The 17,317-nt window shown below is 40.4% G+C and overlaps 1 protein-coding gene across 2 annotated transcripts in view; it reads right to left on the bottom strand.

Annotated features, from left to right (window-relative positions):
* Positions 1-15,239, bottom strand: part of nlrc5 (NLR family, CARD domain containing 5) — a 38,536-nt gene extending 23,297 nt beyond the window's left edge. For both annotated transcript variants that reach the window (XM_085414693.1, XM_085414692.1), the window contains exons 1-13: positions 15,098-15,239; positions 13,971-14,320; positions 12,765-12,815; positions 10,280-10,348; positions 7,799-7,984; positions 7,445-7,599; positions 6,787-6,918; positions 6,135-6,450; positions 4,897-5,365; positions 4,562-4,724; positions 4,161-4,291; positions 1,321-1,546; positions 1,003-1,244 (exon numbers count right to left, since the gene is read on the bottom strand). In XM_085414693.1, coding sequence (XP_085270819.1) covers positions 1,003-1,244; positions 1,321-1,546; positions 4,161-4,291; positions 4,562-4,724; positions 4,897-5,365; positions 6,135-6,450; positions 6,787-6,918; positions 7,445-7,599; positions 7,799-7,984; positions 10,280-10,348; positions 12,765-12,815; positions 13,971-14,304 — 2,474 coding nt within the window. In that variant the 5' untranslated portion in view covers positions 14,305-14,320; positions 15,098-15,239. The remainder of the gene's footprint in view (positions 1-1,002; positions 1,245-1,320; positions 1,547-4,160; positions 4,292-4,561; positions 4,725-4,896; positions 5,366-6,134; positions 6,451-6,786; positions 6,919-7,444; positions 7,600-7,798; positions 7,985-10,279; positions 10,349-12,764; positions 12,816-13,970; positions 14,321-15,097) is intronic.
* Between the last annotated feature and the right edge of the window lie 2,078 nt (positions 15,240-17,317).

Here is a 17,317-nt window from a genome sequence, read left to right as displayed (position 1 = left end):
CACACATTAATGAGCTATCACTGCAGCACTTTTTCAGACACTGTCTCGCTTTACTTTTAATGTCTGAGCTGAAATCTTTATGGTCAATGCAACTTTATTTGATACCAAGATATCTTAGTTTCACAATATGTACGGGTTACGCTATATTTGTCATTAAATTCTTGTTTCGGATAAGGAAAACATCAGGAAGAGCAACTAAGGAGGGATAGCTTTCCCGCTAGACAGACATTAGATGTTAGTGTGCATAATTATATAAAATTAACAATAAAGATGTTTCAACTTTCAGAATTAGGCAGTATAAACAGATGACTAACACAATGTGACATGACAACGTGCAGCTTACAGATTTCGCTAAACAGATAGGCCCCGTCCCACCCACTCTTCAAGACATGCAAGTGCAAACTTGTGTGGAAAAACATTCTTTTTCGAGTTGATAAAGAAATACTTTCAAAGAATCAGTGGTTGTGTTTTTGCAGTTGAGTCCAGACTATTTTCTGTCTTCTTGTAACAAGAATACTGAGCTCATTCACTGTCACTGTATGACAGGTGGCCAGTCAGCTGAGGAATGTCAAAGGCAAAGCTGCAGCTCTATTAACAACAACATTCACTGCTGCTGTGTGACTAGTCCTCTCTCTGCATGTCCGTGGGCTAAACATGGGTTTTATAATTTCTGACAGATCAACACCTTCCATTTCAACACTCTCATGTGTCACAATGATGGCTTTCCAATGGTCCTATAGTGCATTCCCACAAATATCATATTAATAACCCTGTGAAACCTTTTCAAATAAATGCTGACCTGTAAGATTTAACATATCCAGGATGGTACAGTAATATAATAAAAACCCTTGTCTCAAAATCAAAATAAACTTTTGTATTCTAATTAATAGTTTATTTTTGCTAGTTTTATTTAGGTTAGCTAAAAAAAATTACACGTAGGTTTCTGGAGGGTTTTTGTTACATTTTAACTACTGTAACTCGTAAACATCTGTGTAGCCTCACCTGAGGTTATGAATGCCCTGACACCTGGCCAGAACTATTAAACACTCCAGCTCCATGGAGCACGCTCCGAAGTCCAGACCGATGTCATTATGATCGGCTGAATTAACTACGAAAGCCAGAGCTTCGATATCATTCGGTAACAGCCAGATGTTGCGCAGCTCCAGTTTGGGTCTCACACCAAAAACCTGCTTGGCGAGTTGGTGGTTCTGGCTCTCCTGAACACTGTGGCAAAGCTGGAGTATCTGGCAAAATATAGCAAAGAAAAGATCAGTAACAAAGAGACAGAAAATAAAATCTGTTTCCTGTTTTTCATTCTACCTTTGGTCCGGTCAGAGTGTTACTGTTACACATGGTTTTGAGCAATGTCAGAACAAGGTCTTGCCGTTTCTGGACCCAACTTTGGGCTCTACCAGAAACCTTGGCTAACTCAACCAGGGCTGGAGTGCATTCTGAGGAAGCCAGACCGCAAACATAGAGGTACAGTGAGTCAGTGAAGACCGTCTTCTGGTCTGATTTGGTTGTCCAGCGAGTTTTCAGACTGAATCTGAGGATATAATGAGAGGAAAGTCAACTTCTGAATTATGATGCAAATTAAAGCATGTTACAACACTGTCCAGATGATAGTTTCAACACTCTTCTGGGAGATGTGAATAATAATAATATGACCTGGCATACTTTGAAATACAATAAATAATATTATTTTAAGATTTAACAGGTAGGACAAAAACAAACAACTTCTACAGTGCAGCCTACAAAGCAAACAGAGTGGGAAGAAAGCACAGTACACCAGTTTGAATGGTTTGCATCTTTTCTTCTGTTCAGGTGCATTAATTTTACTACATTCCCCAAATGCTCACGGAATGAAACACAACAAAACCAGAACTGAACTAGTCATTTTGCAGCTGCCTGACTGATTTCAAACCAGACGCCTCCAGAACCTCACTCAGAAACATGTGAAATCAAAGGGTTAAATGAGGAAGTGTGAGCAAACAGACCTGTTATCTAATCATTTAAGGAACTGGGTATGGGTGAGGTCCTTTTTGCAATCCACCTTGTCAACTAAATATGATTAAAGTGTGAACAAATCCATATCACACATCAAAAAAATGTAGTGATTCTTTAGGGGAAACAATGTGAGATTTATTAAAATACAGCTGTATGAATAGATTTCATGGTGTTGTAAACCTGAGTGCTGCAGCAATTAAAAAAGCAATTAATTAATTAAAATTTAAGTCATTAATGAATGCGTGCCCCCTGTTTAAATACTCTAAAGCACAAGTTACTGTGTCGTGGCTGCAGTTATTTAAAAAAGTCCTAGAGAAGGAGCTTCAAGTCTATATATGTTTGGACATATGAGAATGGATCTGAAGCTGAAAAGGGGATGGAAGATGAGCTCTATAAGGGAAGGGTGCAATTTGGATGTCAGAGGGTGGAGCTTAGCATCTGTGGGCTCTGATGCAATTAAATTCCTGCTTTTAAAATGACTCGTGATAAAAACAACATCCTTTCACAAAAGAATAAATAAATCCATGAAGCTGCATTGTCATTTTTAGAGGAAGCAGTAGCATGTGGTGGAGTACAACCCGGGGTTGTGATATATGTTAAACTACATGTAGCCACATACAAGAGGCCTCTTAGCGAGTGACTGTGGTCGCCTGCTGCTTAGTTATGTCAGCTGTGCCATATTTCAATTTCAGTGCCCCCACCTTTGCACAGTCTCACAGACTCTCGCAGTGTGATTTGAGCCGTCACTTTATGCCTACATCAGTGTTTTCTGATGTAAGGACTAAGGACAAATATGTCTCGTACTGTAGCGTGCTTAACTCACACAGCTCAGGTTGCTTCCATGGCAGAGTTATTCCTGGTATACCGTGTGACTTTACATAGTCAAATTCCATCTTGCTTTCTTCCACATATTCTAAATGAGATTCATTAATTAACTGTTGAATCTTTAAATATATTCATCATGATTCTGCTGTGTGTGTGAGCTTCTCTTTTAGCTTAGGCGACAAACTTTTGTTTCCACAGCTTTTCAAACACTCCATCACACACTAGTGTCTACCTGATCTGAAAGGAACTTATCTATTTCGGGACCAGGCAGAGACTGCCCAGCACCAAGTTGGGAGGACAGGTGTACACAGAAGCGTCATTCAGCTAGGGCAGCAACAAGAAAGGTGACCGTATTTAGGACATTTTGTTCATTTGGTTAATTAACAAAATTGTTTCCAGGATGTAAATTTGCGGATAATTTAATCAATCAATGTGTAATAATGTCGTGAATGTTATACTGTTATCTGTCATTTGAATTTGTCCCTCACCAGTGAGAGAGTAAAGTGCAGGGGTTACTGTGTATGTGCCGGTAGACTAAAATAGTATCTGGCTATTTTATTAGGTACACCTTGCCAATTTTGAGTTATACCCCCCCACCCCCCCACCCCACCCTTTGCCGTCAGAACTGTCTTTATTATTTGTGGTACAGACTCAGCAAGGTGTTTTCATGTTGCTTATACCAAATTCTGACCTTTCTGTTTAAATGTCAAAGCAGAAATCCAGACCCATTAGGCAATCTTGTTCAATTTTGGTGAGCCCATGTGACTTGTTGCCTCAGTTTCCTGTTCTTAGCTGGCAGGGTGGCACCCGGTGTGGCCTCCTGTTGTTGTAGCACATCTGTTTCAACTTGTAACTTATTCAGTGATGCTCTTGTAGACAGCTTGGTTGTAACAAGTGGTTCTTAGAATTATCAATTCTGTTCTTTCAGTTCAAAGAATTCTGCGCGTTCTCCCATCACCAACACATTTTCACCCAGAGAACTGTCACTCACTGGTTATTTCCTCTTTTTCAGACCATTCACTGTAAAAACTAGAGTTGGTTATGTGGGGAAATTCCAGTAGATCAGCATTTTCGGAAAAAAACCCAGACCAGACCATCTGGCACCAGCAACCACGCCACGTCACTTAAATCACCTTTCTTCCCAATTCTGATACTTGGTCAGAACTTCAGCAGGTCATCTTGACCGTGTTTTGATGCCAAAAGTAGAGAGCTTCTGCCGTGTGACTCCGTAGTTTCTCCATCAGGTGGGCTATATAACCTAAACAGGTCTTAACACTGCAATCATCTTAAAAATTACACCCATATTTCTCTCCATTTGGCTTCCTTACCTCTTCTTAAGCTGTGCGTCATTAACATCATTACTAGTCATGATTCTCAGTGCAGCTAAAAACTCCTGCACTGTCAGATGAATGAAGCAGTAGGCATTGGCAAGTATCCCGTCCTGATGTCTGAGCTCCACCTAACAGCAGGTAAGTAATTATGTTATTATTAATAATATCTTACAAACATGACAAGTCATCTAAAGGGACAACCTTTATCTACCCTTACTCTGTTTACTACACACAGCCCTATCTATGCCCACTGTAAGGAAACACAAATAACTTTTGCCCACTAAGCAAATCTATTAATAGTATCAATAGTATAAATAGCATGCAAACACTCGACAACAAGGATTTTGTGGACATTCACAGATATGAGGAGGACAATAATGCATGCATTCATGTCTGACCTGTGATAAGAGTCCTATTTTCAATGAAAACTTTAAAACCTCCTGTGGAATCTCTTCTTTCAAAAAGAGTATCTTGCTTTCCTCTAAGCCTCTCCAAGCCAGCTGGCTCAGCTCACACAGCTCCGATTGATACTGACTCAGAATGGTCAGTGTGGTGACAGCACTGCACGGAAAGACAGAAAACAGAGATAATCCATAAACTGAAGCATGACGCGTTTTTTGCTACACTGGTGCTTTCTTTTCTAAATAGTCATTTTTTTAATTACTTTATATTTTTTGAAATATAATGTTCAAGATGGTGATACACTAGAGTGAGTTCACAGCTCCGTCTCTACCTGTGAGGAAATCTTTTAGTTTTTGGCTTGCCATCTCCTCCGTGGTTAGGGGCTCGGCTAAGAAATGAGGCCAGAACAGTGAGGTAGACCTGAGTTAGGGTGGCGGGGACTTGGAGTGAAGTGGGAGTCAGCTGAGGTCTGCCATTTGTTCCATCCATTATTACATCTTTGCTCCCTTTTCTTTTTCCATCCTCTTGTTTCCTTTGTGCAGGGTTTCCTCTTCTATTGCCCTCCTCCCCTCTGGCTTCTCTTGACATCTGTGCTCCTTCTGCTTCCTGAGCATCTGTCCTTGCCTTACTTCCTTTTTCGTCAGGCATCGGTGCTCCTCCTGTGTCTTTATCTCTACACTGCAGCAGTAAATGCTCAAGACAGATGCAGCAGATGTTGCATAGGGCAGGAATGGAAGACATGGCGAGGAGGTGTCGACTGGAGAGAAGGAGCTGTGCTGCCTGCTCTCTAAGAGCTACATCTGCTGGGTGTAAATGATGATTAAACTAGTTAAAGACAACATACATTTAAGATAGATGTGCACAAGAATTTTATTTATTATTTTTACACCAATTTTTTCATGTTAGTAATGCAGCTATTACGCATGAGGTCCTGTTTTATGTGGAAATTACTCATTTCTACTAGTTTGAAAGTCTAAATTTTAGCAATTTGCCAGTTATACCTGGATACAGGTGCTGGTTTGCAGGTCTAAATGAGCAAATATAGCACTGCAAAAAATGTAGATAATCCCAGATTAGGGTTATTTACATAAGATACTGCCAACAAGTAAAATAAACATGCAAGTTCAAACTTGGCTGATATTTATGTGAGTCTTGAAACCCACAGCAACCATAACTGAAGAGAAAATAAAAAATGCAGACAAGTGTCAAGTAAGAGTCAAAGAGAAAGCGAGAAAAAATATCAGAGACAACTTTGGCTGTGGGGAAAGAGAGAGTTAGATGTTTTCAAGAAATGAATATGCAGCAAAAATCTGATGTCCAGAAAACCATATTTTATCAGTTAATACAAAAAAGTAGTAATAAGTGAATTATCCCTTTTTTTTCTAACTTGATATAATTGTATTGCCTTGATTATATATACTAAGCACCAACTTCCACAGAGAAAAATTAAGTTAATACAGAAGAGCCAAAAACAACACTTCCTCAAAGCTTTACAGAAATAAATAAAACAAATAAAATAATTAAATAAAGCCCAACAACAATGTAAATACAAGTAAATAAAGTTTTCACCTTTTGCACCAAAGAAGTTGTCTACATACTCCTTGATCTCATCCTGGTCCCAGCCCAGCAGCTGGCCTACTTTATCTGAAATGCCATCCAAATCTATAAGATCCCGTACACGACAGGTGACCAGCACAGTGCTTCCTGGAAGAATCTGGCGATTTAGCAACCCTGAGATGAGGTCTGCGACAGGCAGAGGATCTTCTAAGTGCAGCGGTTTCCTCTGCACTTCTTGTCTGCTGAGTTTGCCGTGAAACTCATCATAGCCATCCAGTACCCAACAGCTTTGCTCTGGATTAGTAAGGAGGTAGTCGATAATGGCTCTCTGTTCAAATGAAGAATACGTTTAGAAGCAGTTGAATTTCACACCTGTAGTTTGTTTACTCTGGCCCAAATCAGCTGATGAGTTCATAAAACTGTAGCCCTTTTCCCATGGATTCATTTTTTTTCTTACACAAACACAACTCTGATCTTCAATTTACATTCATTTTACCACTAATATGATATGATATTCTGTCACATCCCAGAGTGCAAAGCATAACTAACTATGTGAAGGGGTTTAGCTCAAACCAGATTTTGATTTAAATGAAATGCATCCCTATGTTTAGTATCACAAATGTACTGTTTTATAACAAGTATTACTCAAGCATTACGTGCGTACCTTTGCATCTTCTCCCCCAGTTGGAGGGAGGTAGTACTGGAAAAGCAGCTCTGATAGTGAAAGAGGGTGTGACAGTAGGTTGAGCTGACGAAACTCCAGCAGGACAAACACAAAGGATGAAGGGATAGGACCCTGGATGAGATGGAGAGGAGAACAATTGGCAGAGGAAAAAAGTCATATCAAATTCTGTTTGCACAGCTTAGGTAGTTTCACAAATGTGAAAGTTGTAAAAAGCATTCATTGGCTCCAGAAGAAACGTGTTTGCAGTGGAAAAATGGCTGAACAAGTAGCTGCCTGATAGTAGCAGGAGTATCTTTACTTTTATTCTTAATGCACCAAATTGATAATTTATTGATTAGGTTTTTCCAGTAAACAATGAGAATGCAGAGTTTGGATCATCTGCAACCTCTGCAAGGTCAGTGATGGTTCCTAAGCCTACAGCATACTCTAATAATGATAACCACAGTAAATACAGTATGGATACAGTATGGAAATAAAGCTGCTCTATGTTTTTATAACACTAGCATGCAAATTCTGGGACAATGGCTCTTCCTTTATTCCTCTGAATACAAATAAGACCAGCACTAGCCATACAGATGAACATAGAACATGTCTGATAACGCAAATAATTATAAATGTTGACAAAAAGTGAACTTACTAATCCACTAGCCCACTGCTGTCCTAAACAGGATGTTAGCAGAGTTTTTCCTGATCCAGTCTGGCCCACCAGAACTGTCACTTTACCCATACATCCCTGGAGGAACGTCTCCAACGTCACTCTGGACTCCAAATACCCGTAATCCCCATCGGGCTCTGAGTTTGGTGAGAAAGATGTGAGGTGTGCAGCAGACTTCAAATATTCATGATTAGGTAAGTTTACATGAAAAGCTTAGAACATACAAAACTGCTATGATTTTATTTCTTTGTGCACCACAAGATACTTTAAAAAAATCCCTTTATTTAAAAAAAAGCCCAATCATCAACTGGTACAATTAGAGGAAGTCTTGCTGACCTGGTGTTCTGCCCCCTCTGTCTGCTGAGCCAGGGGTTTGATCAGGTCTGTCTCTGCTTCTGTTTGCCGCTCTTGGGCTGACCCATACATTCTCCAGCTGGACCTCCCTCACCAGGCCAGCTGTGAGTCGCTCCCATCTCTTCAGCAGGAATTTCTTCACTTCACTGATGTACTGCTCCCAGTGATCTGTGGGTGGAACCCATTATAAAAGTTAGAAGTGAATAACACAGATAATCTCTTTACAGTGCGATTGTATTGCTTAAAAATGTCAGCCCTGGGTTTCAGGTTGATCTTATTTTGATATCTAAGACATAGGCCCGCTCTGATGACATTAGCTTCCCGCAGTGTACAATAATTGCTCAACTACATGAAGCAGCACAACTAAATGCTAAACTAAAGACTTCCTCATCAATTTCAACTGATTATCTGTGGGATGATGTGTAACACTCATCCACGTAAGCCCAATTTCCCTATCCCCTACATACAACATAAAAACAATTCGCCACCAACACAGTGATGCTAGATACCACAGAGTTCATACAGGGAGTGCAGAATTATTAGGCAAGTTGTATTTTTGAGGAATAATTTTATTATTGAACAACAACCATGTTCTCAATGAACCCAAAAAACTCATTAATATCAAAGCTGAATGTTTTTGGAAGTAGTTTTTAAGTTTGTTTTTAGTTTTAGCTATTTTAGGGGGATATCTGTGTGTGCAGGTGACTATTACTGTGCATAATTATTAGGCAACTTAACAAAAAACAAATATATACCCATTTCAATTATTTATTTTTACCAGTAAAACCAATATAACATCTCCACATTCACAAATATACATTTCTGACATTCAAAAACAAAACAAAAACAAATCAGCGACCAATATAGCCACCTTTCTTTGCAAGGACACTCAAAAGCCTGCCATCCATGGATTCTGTCAGTGTTTTGATCTGTTCACCGTCAACATTGCGTGCAGCAGCAACCACAGCCTCCCAGACACTGTTCAGAGAGGTGTACTGTTTTCCCTCCTTGTAAATCTCACATTTGATGATGGACCACAGGTTCTCAATGGGGTTCAGATCAGGTGAACAAGGTGGCCATGTCATTAGTTTTTCTTCTTTTATACCCTTTCTTGCCAGCCACGCTGTGGAGTACTTGGACACGTGTGATGGAGCATTGTCCTGCATGAAAATCATGTTTTTCTTGAAGGATGCAGACTTCTTCCTGTACCACTGCTTGAAGAAGGTGTCTTCCAGAAACTGGCAGTAGGACTGGGAGTTGAGCTTGACTCCATCCTCAACCCGAAAAGGCCCCACAAGCTCATCTTTGATGATACCAGCCCAAACCAGTACTCCACCTCCACCTTGCTGGCGTCTGAGTCGGACTGGAGCTCTCTGCCCTTTACCAATCCAGCCACGGGCCCATCCATCTGGCCCATCAAGACTCACTCTCATTTCATCAGTCCATAAAACCTTAGAAACACCAGTCTTGAGATATTTCTTGGCCCAGTCTTGACGTTTCAGCTTGTGTGTCTTGTTCAGTGGTGGTCGTCTTTCAGCCTTTCTTACCTTGGCCATGTCTCTGAATATTGCACACCTTGTGCTTTTGGGCACTCCAGTGATGTTGCAGCTCTGAAATATGGCCAAACTGGTGGCAAGTGGCATCTTGGCAGCTGCACGCTCGACTTTTCTCAGTTCATGGGCAGTTATTTTGCGCCTTGGTTTTTCCACACGCTTCTTGCGACCCTGTTGACTATTTTGAATGAAACGCTTGATTGTTCGATGATCACGCTTCAGAAGCGTTGCAATTTTGAGACTGCTGCATCCCTCTGCAAGATATCTCACTATTTTTGACTTTTCTGAGCCTGTCAAGTCCTTCTTTTGACCCATTTTGCCAAAGAAAAGGACGTTGCCTAATAATTATACACACCTGATATAGGGTGTTGATGTCATTAGACCACACCCCTTCTCATTACAGAGATGCACATCACCTAATATGCTTAATTGGTAGTAGGCTTTCGAGCCTATACAGCTTGGAGTAAGACAACATGCATGAAGAGGATGATGTGGACAAAATACTCATTTGCCTAATAATTCTGCACTCCCTGTAGGTCCATGTGTCAAAGGGGCAGAGCTTTTTTGGCAGCACAGGCTTTACTGCCAAGATAAGGCAAAGGGTTTGAGTGCTAAAAAAGTGATAAGTCCTTTAAAACTTTAACCTAAATTAGCAATACCACCATGCTGGATTAATTATTGTGAGAACTAGATAGGTACTGGAAATTTTCCAAGATGGATCCCAGTCTTTCCACTGTCAGCTGCACACTTACTGTATTGTGTTTTAACTCTTCCTAGTTTCTTATCATAAACTCTTGTTTTTGTTTTTATTAATAAATCAATGAATTAAATATTTCTCTTTGTTGGTTTGTGTGATGGTCTGAATGTAGCTGTAACGCATGAATAATTAAAAGTCACATGTGTATCCTACCGATCCGTGGGCGCTTGATGAGCCGCTGCTCTAAAGATGTTACAGCAGGCCTAGAACTTTCACAACCGTCTGCAATACAGAAGCCACAGAAAACATACAGTGCATGAAAACCCTGCAGAAAAGTATAACATGCCAAAAAAATGAATGCAATAAAGTGTGTTGCAAGACGTTCAAATATTCTGTAGCTACACCTCTTAAACCTTCCTATCAGTTTTGAAATGATCTACACACCAATAACGCAAAAAAATAAAATGCTGGGGGAATCCCAAAGTGAAACGAACGAATAAGTCACGTACATTTTTTGATACATGCAAACCTATTTACAACAATCTTAAGCTTTTGGTTTCACTTTTCCCCTGAGTGTGTTTTCTTTGAGCCTTTACTGTAAACTAAACTGAGCTAATACAAGTGATTGCTGAAATAAATGAGAAAAATTAAAAAACTAATTTAAGCTTTTCTAAAAAGAGAAAGAAAGAGGCATAACTATTGAGTGGCTGTAGAATGGTTATAGTGGTATTGTCACCATCAGGGTAGTAGAGGTGGGAATCACCATACATCCCACAACACGATATTATCACAATACTTAACGCACGATATGATATTATTGCAATTTTTAAAAAAGATTTCTGATATTCAGATTCTGTACATAAAGGTAAACCTTATCAATATTCATTTTATCTAATATCAAAGTCTCACACTCAGTCTTTCTCTCATGTCAGTCAGTTTTATTGTTGACAAACTGAACGGTTTGTACTACAGTCTAGTCCAACTTAACTGAATGCAACCATCTGGTACAATTATAGCTATTCTGAACTATGCAATTTATGAAAACTATGCAGCCCATTCAGCAACTGAAGAATTTGAAAGTAAATTAAAACAAAATATAATTTTACATTAAATAAAAAAAGTTTTAAACTTAATTAAAATAAAACATGTCTTAAATTAAAATAAGTAAACTGTCATGTTTATTGCTGCCAAAAAAAAAGTTAAACACATTTGGACAGTGTCAGGATTCTTGCTCAGAAAAAGGATCAACATGCTCTGAAGTCAGAGCATGTTCCAGTCCACAAAAACTTTTTTTGTAACAAAATATCGATTTCTGCTGTCCCTGTATCGATACATTATTAGCAAACAAAATATCACGATACTACACAGTATCGATTTCCCCCCCCCCCACCCCTACAGGGTAGTGATGGTTGTTTTGCAGCCGTGGGTGATAAATGAAGACTATACTGCTCAAAAATGAAGGGAACACAGGTAAATATCAGTACAAACCATTGTGAACCTATTTCACCTGCTTTGGTGTAAAACACCAGTGAGGGGGAACCGGAGCAGCAACAACTAGGGAATGGTTTTGCAGGTGATGGAGAAACTACTGCTCTCTCCTTATCCCTCCTGACTGATTTTCCTCTAGCTCTGCTTTTTGCTGTTGAACTTGTCACTGCTGATTACCTGAGACAGTACCTGCATCCCATTAAGGTTCACAGGTCATCACAAAAAGGTTTGTCACCCAGCACAGTTATAAAACTGTGAGGAGATACCAGGAGACGGGCCATTAGAAGAGTAGAGCAGGACAGGGCACTAGAAGGCCATCAACCCAACAGCAGTAGCAGGAGGAACACAGCTAGACCCCTAAAAAATAACCTCCATGGACCAAACTGTCAGAAACAGACTCCACAAGATAGGCATCACCTCTACTATCTTGAGACGGGGCTGGAAGGCACAGCAAACTTTTTTGTGATAGCACATTGACATGGCACACTGGAGGAGCAAAAGTAACTCTTACAACCTGCATGGGCTGCAGGTGCTATCTCATGCTTCCAGCAAAGACAACGACACCAGCTAAAAGAGTCAGTCAAGAAGTATAAGGAGACAACAATGGTCTGCAAAACCACTTGCGAAACTATTTCCTCTTCTGAGATCATCTTGCTGTTGCCACTCCAGTGCACCTCATGTCACTTTCAATTACACTAAAGCAGCTAAAATGGATTCACAATAGTTGAACCTTCCAAAATGGGCAGATTGGTATCCCCGAAATTTAACTGACTTTGTGTTATACTACTGTGATTACATTTTACTTTTACTTTATTTTTACTTAGAAAAATAAAGCGTATGAGAATTCAAAAACATTAACATCTGATGAATTTCTTTTAGTGCCTCATTTTGGGTTTCATTATCATTTAATCTTGGCTCCTGATCTTATGGCTGAGCCACATTTTATTTGGAAGATGCTTTGGGTGTGCTCAGTAAACACACAAAACAAGCCAGAGAAATGTGACCCAATGTGGTCAGTCTGATGTAAAACCAAAAAAGAAAACACCAAATTATGGAAAATCACCTGCAGACTGCAAATATGTGCATTTATAGTAAGCTTAGAGGTTAGGTCAAGCACAAATAAAACTACAAATCTTTACATGCACATACACATCCACACAATTATTCTGTACACACAGATATGAGACAGTGGCAAACAGAGGTGGTCTACCTGTGTTTGCTAGAGACACGTCCTCTGCGGCTGGAGATGGTACATCATCAGCTAAACATTCAAGCACAAAGTCACACTGTTAGCCATGCAGATAAGCACAACTATAGTTACATTTGTAATTACTATGGTTAAATATATTTTATGTATTATTCAACTTCATGCTGTGAAAACATGACAACAAATGTCTCTATGGCTTTATGTAAATGTCATCTAAGTGACAACTTAGGGATACTAGAAAGGCTAAATGTAGTCCATCATGCCAACTACAAAAGAACCTCAAATAATGCAGCTCCTAAAAAATTTGTGACCCCAAAATAAGACCATTATATTCATAAAAAATGCTTGAAGCAACACCAAAACTATAGTAATAGTATTTAAAATACTCCAGTTATAATCTGTACAATAAAAAGGGATTCTGATGTCTGTGCCCCACATTTATAGTTGTGGTCAAAAGTTTACATACACTCATCATGGGAATAAGTGTATTAGCATTGGAATAAATAAAGTCGGCTAAGTGGAATTGCTTTCCTAAACCCTGCCCTCAACCCTACTGCAAATTTGTGGACTACACTTAAAAGCTGGTTCCATACCAGGACACCAACCTATTTAATATAAATCTGCCCAGTGGTCAAATATATACGAACCTCTATGTATACATTTGCTACTGTGTGGATTACAGAAGAGCAACCATAAATTAAAACCTCTACCCCTAATTCTTTTTTTAAAACTTGACTAAATATAACAGATTAAGAGCTGAGCACACCAACCCTTATTCAACAGAAATTAGTGACCATTTATACTAAATTTGGTGATTCAACAAGTTTGTTAATACAGTAAAAGTTAGTTCATGCTGTCATAGTGTGTTACTTTGAAGAAAACTGCTGATGCTGTGGGTACTGTGGGGTTGATTTTTGGGTTCTTTCCGTATACAGTCAAATAAATGTAACCACTTCCATGTCAACCTCAGTGCTTATACCCTATTCTCCTCAGCAGGCAAACCTTTAACTGGTACTGTATGCATGAAACACGTATATTATGCATTTGCTCACCAAACAAAACTATTTTTAAGACTGCTTTAAATGATCTTTCACTTTGTTCTACTGTTTTGACAGAACAGAGGACCCAGACAAGTAAAGTAAACCTCAAAGTGAAAGTCACTGAGGATTGCAGTGCTTTGGTCCGGGACAAACACCAGTTTATACTCACTGTTGTCATATCCTGCCACTGACATGAGCCTCGACTCCAGAAGCATGGGAATGTTCTCACACGAGAAGCACACGCTCTGAAGGAAGTTACGGCATTTTCGAGCACTGGCTGACCTGAAGTAATCCAACATGGTTTTGATGAGTTCTGGCCTTCCTGCTGCAGAAGAGCTTGAGGGGTCAAGCTGATATTGGCGCCAAGCTTCACTGGGCATCATTTGACACAGCTCCATTATGACTGAGTGCGACTGACTGCTGAGGATGTGGAACAATTCAATGGAGTCCTGAGCCAAGACTGAGTTCACATTTTCATGGTCAGGGTTGACCTCCTCATCCATGGTCAGACTCCATCGGCTGATACAAATAAAGAGGGGGAGACACAAATAAAGTCACAATCTTACCTGTGAAATGCAGCTTTGACTGAAGGAAGCAAGTAGCAAACATGCAAATCATACATTCATATCGTCGTACATCAATATAGTAGTCGATGCTTCAAACCCAACACTGTGAGCATTAACATTATAATCACACAGAAAGCCACAAAGCAAAACGATCGTCCATTGCATTTGCAGGAGACCACGTGCTCCGCACTTTATTCACTGAAAGTGAGGCATACATGGACAAAAAACCATGAAACTTTTTAACACGCCCTTGATAAACCAGTAAAACATACTTCTATGTGTCCATCGACCTCACAGATTTACACTTTAAACAACTAAAAGTGCTCCAATAAGTAAACAGCGTTAACTGTGCTCTAATTTAGGTGAATTTCGCTCATTATTAACGAAAAAAAAGCGATTTTGAGGGACGTTTGAATCATTAGGAATCATTTGTGTGAGTGTGCGCTTTTTATACGTTTATTATTATTATTTTATGTAGACACGTCATACCGACATTCATTTCTTTTTTCTCGTCATTAAACTTTTATGTAAAAAAAATATCGACGTCCACTGCGTTGTCTCGAGCCTGTCCTCAAACGGCTTCGAGGCGAGGTCGTTTAAGGTAACGCGCATCAAAGACTGCGTCATTGTGTACAGCTCAGCAAAGCTAACAAACTCAGGCTGCGCGGACAAGCAAAAGTCTGCGACACAGGGTTACAGTATAATGTTCAGAAATAAAATAAAGACTCACCAATAATACTTGGCGCAGATTGCAACTCAGTGCGGCCAGCCAGTGTCTCTATCATTTTAAACCGAAACTCATGGAATGGCTGGCTACATAGTTTTTGTTTCGTTTTCGTGTAACGCTCCACCAAATTGGCAAAGTCAGTGGCATACGCTGGCCTCCTCCAGATGAACAAAGGAGATATAAAATAGTAGGGTTCTGGAGGAATGATGTATTTGGGTATTTAAACGACTGCGTGACCAGGCAGAAATTTGTGTTAAAGCAAATTTCATGGGTTCCCAAGACATCTGATGGCAAGCGAATGACCATACCACAGGAAATGCCATGGGTTTAATAGTGCGATATCCCGTGTATTAGATGCGGGCAGGCCGGTGGGTGAGTACTGCTTGCTTTGCGCATCAAAATCAGGTTTAGTTTATTGGATTATTCCAGTTCCGAACCCGTTTCTTACTTACAGAAGAGCTAGAGCTTTGGAGCGCGTGTTGCTGGCGGTTCGCCATTCTATTCCGTGTTTTCCCAAAGAGTCTCAGTCTGGACAAGATGCTTTTGACATATTGTAGGAGCTTCTTAAACAAAGGCAAAATGTTGTAGCTGCTGCTATTTCTCTTTATCCCACAAATAATATATAAAAATGAATATGGACTGATAGTGCGTTTATTTTACATCATCCAAAACACACTGGTGCCTGTTATAATACATGAGTATCAGATATTTTGTATTTTGTTATATCTCTGTTGTGAAGCTCTACAACGTCAAAAACGTCACAGTTTAAGTTTAGCGCCTCATAAGCGGACTTAGATGCGATAACATGTCTACTCATTTCCAGGCTTACGAGCTGCAGTCACCCACCTTTTTTCAGACGAAGTATTGCAGTTTTACTTCTTTAAGTACTTTGGTGATTCGGTTTTAAAGGAACTTCAACAGCCATCTCGTCCTTCAAAATCCCCACCCTGACCACATTTCCTGATCTTTGACCTCCCAGTCGGCACTCTTTCATTTCATTTTCTTTATTTGTCAAAGACCATACACAAAAAAAAATAATGAACTAAGAAAAATTTCATTGTACCAAACATGATTAAAACTATTAACTGTGCCACAAAGGATCCATACATACACACTGTATACTCGTGTTTTATTTTTTATTACTTTTCACGATCGCTCTGTACAGCTTTTCAGTTGGCTTGTTCTTGGCATAGTGTTCTCCTCCGGTCCCAGCTGGCAGCTGAAATAGCAGGACTGATCACCCAAATTAGTCCCAACTGCTCTACCAGCCTTCAGGCACTGCCCACCAAACCTACTGCCCCACCACTTCTCTGCAGCAGAGCAGACCACACCCCTGCCACATACTGCCATTGCCTGACTGAGGCCAGGGAGCCATCCGGCAGAGCCTATCCCCCACGCCAGTGGGAGAGGAAATCCCCCATGATCATCTGCGCCCCCGACCACCTTTAACTTCAAAGGTGAGAGCCAGATACTACTGCGTGATCTTGCCATTGGCATCCTTGGTAAATGGTAAATGGCCTGTATTTGTATAGCGCTTTTATAGTCCCTAAGGACCCCAAGCGTTTTACACAACCAGTAATCGACCCATTAACACACACATTTACACACTGGTGATGACAAGCTACATTGTAGCCACAGCCACCCTGGGGCGCACTGACAGAGGCGAGGCTGCCGGACACTGGCGCCATCGGGCCCTCTGACCACCTTCATGCAGTGGAGCCATTGCAGCTGGGCATGGTCTGAACAGAGGGTGAATGACTGTCACAGGATGTAATAGTGAAACGAGTCAACCGCCCACCGGATGGCCAGACATTCCTTCTTTATCTGGCCTCTCTTTCTAACACTTCACAGCTGATGTATACAACCGGGCAGTTGACCCCCCTTACAAGCTGGGACAAAACAGCTCCCACTCTTCTGTTTGAGGCATCAGTCTGCAGAATTAAAGGGTGTGAAAAGGGTCTCCCCACAGAGAGCCTTCATCACATGCACAAATCCTGCTCAGTTCACTGGACCAGATCTGGCACCCCCTTTCGGGTGACATTGGTTAAGGGCTGGTCAGCTCCTCAAAGTTTGGCACAAATAGTTGGTAATAACCAGTCAACCCCAAGAACCATCTCACCTCTTTTTTGGTCTTGGAATGCGGGCAGGATGTGATGGTTGTAGTTCTCTCCAAATGCGGGTGCAACTGCTTGACTCCTAAGTGGTACCCGAGATACTGTACCT

This window comes from Rhamphochromis longiceps, linkage group LG7, assembly GCF_057381845.1.
Source record: "Rhamphochromis longiceps isolate RC_006_pf linkage group LG7, R_longiceps_female_GT1.1, whole genome shotgun sequence".
Lineage (NCBI taxonomy): Eukaryota > Metazoa > Chordata > Actinopteri > Cichliformes > Cichlidae > Rhamphochromis > Rhamphochromis longiceps.
This window is presented reverse-complemented; position numbering and strand designations above follow the sequence as displayed.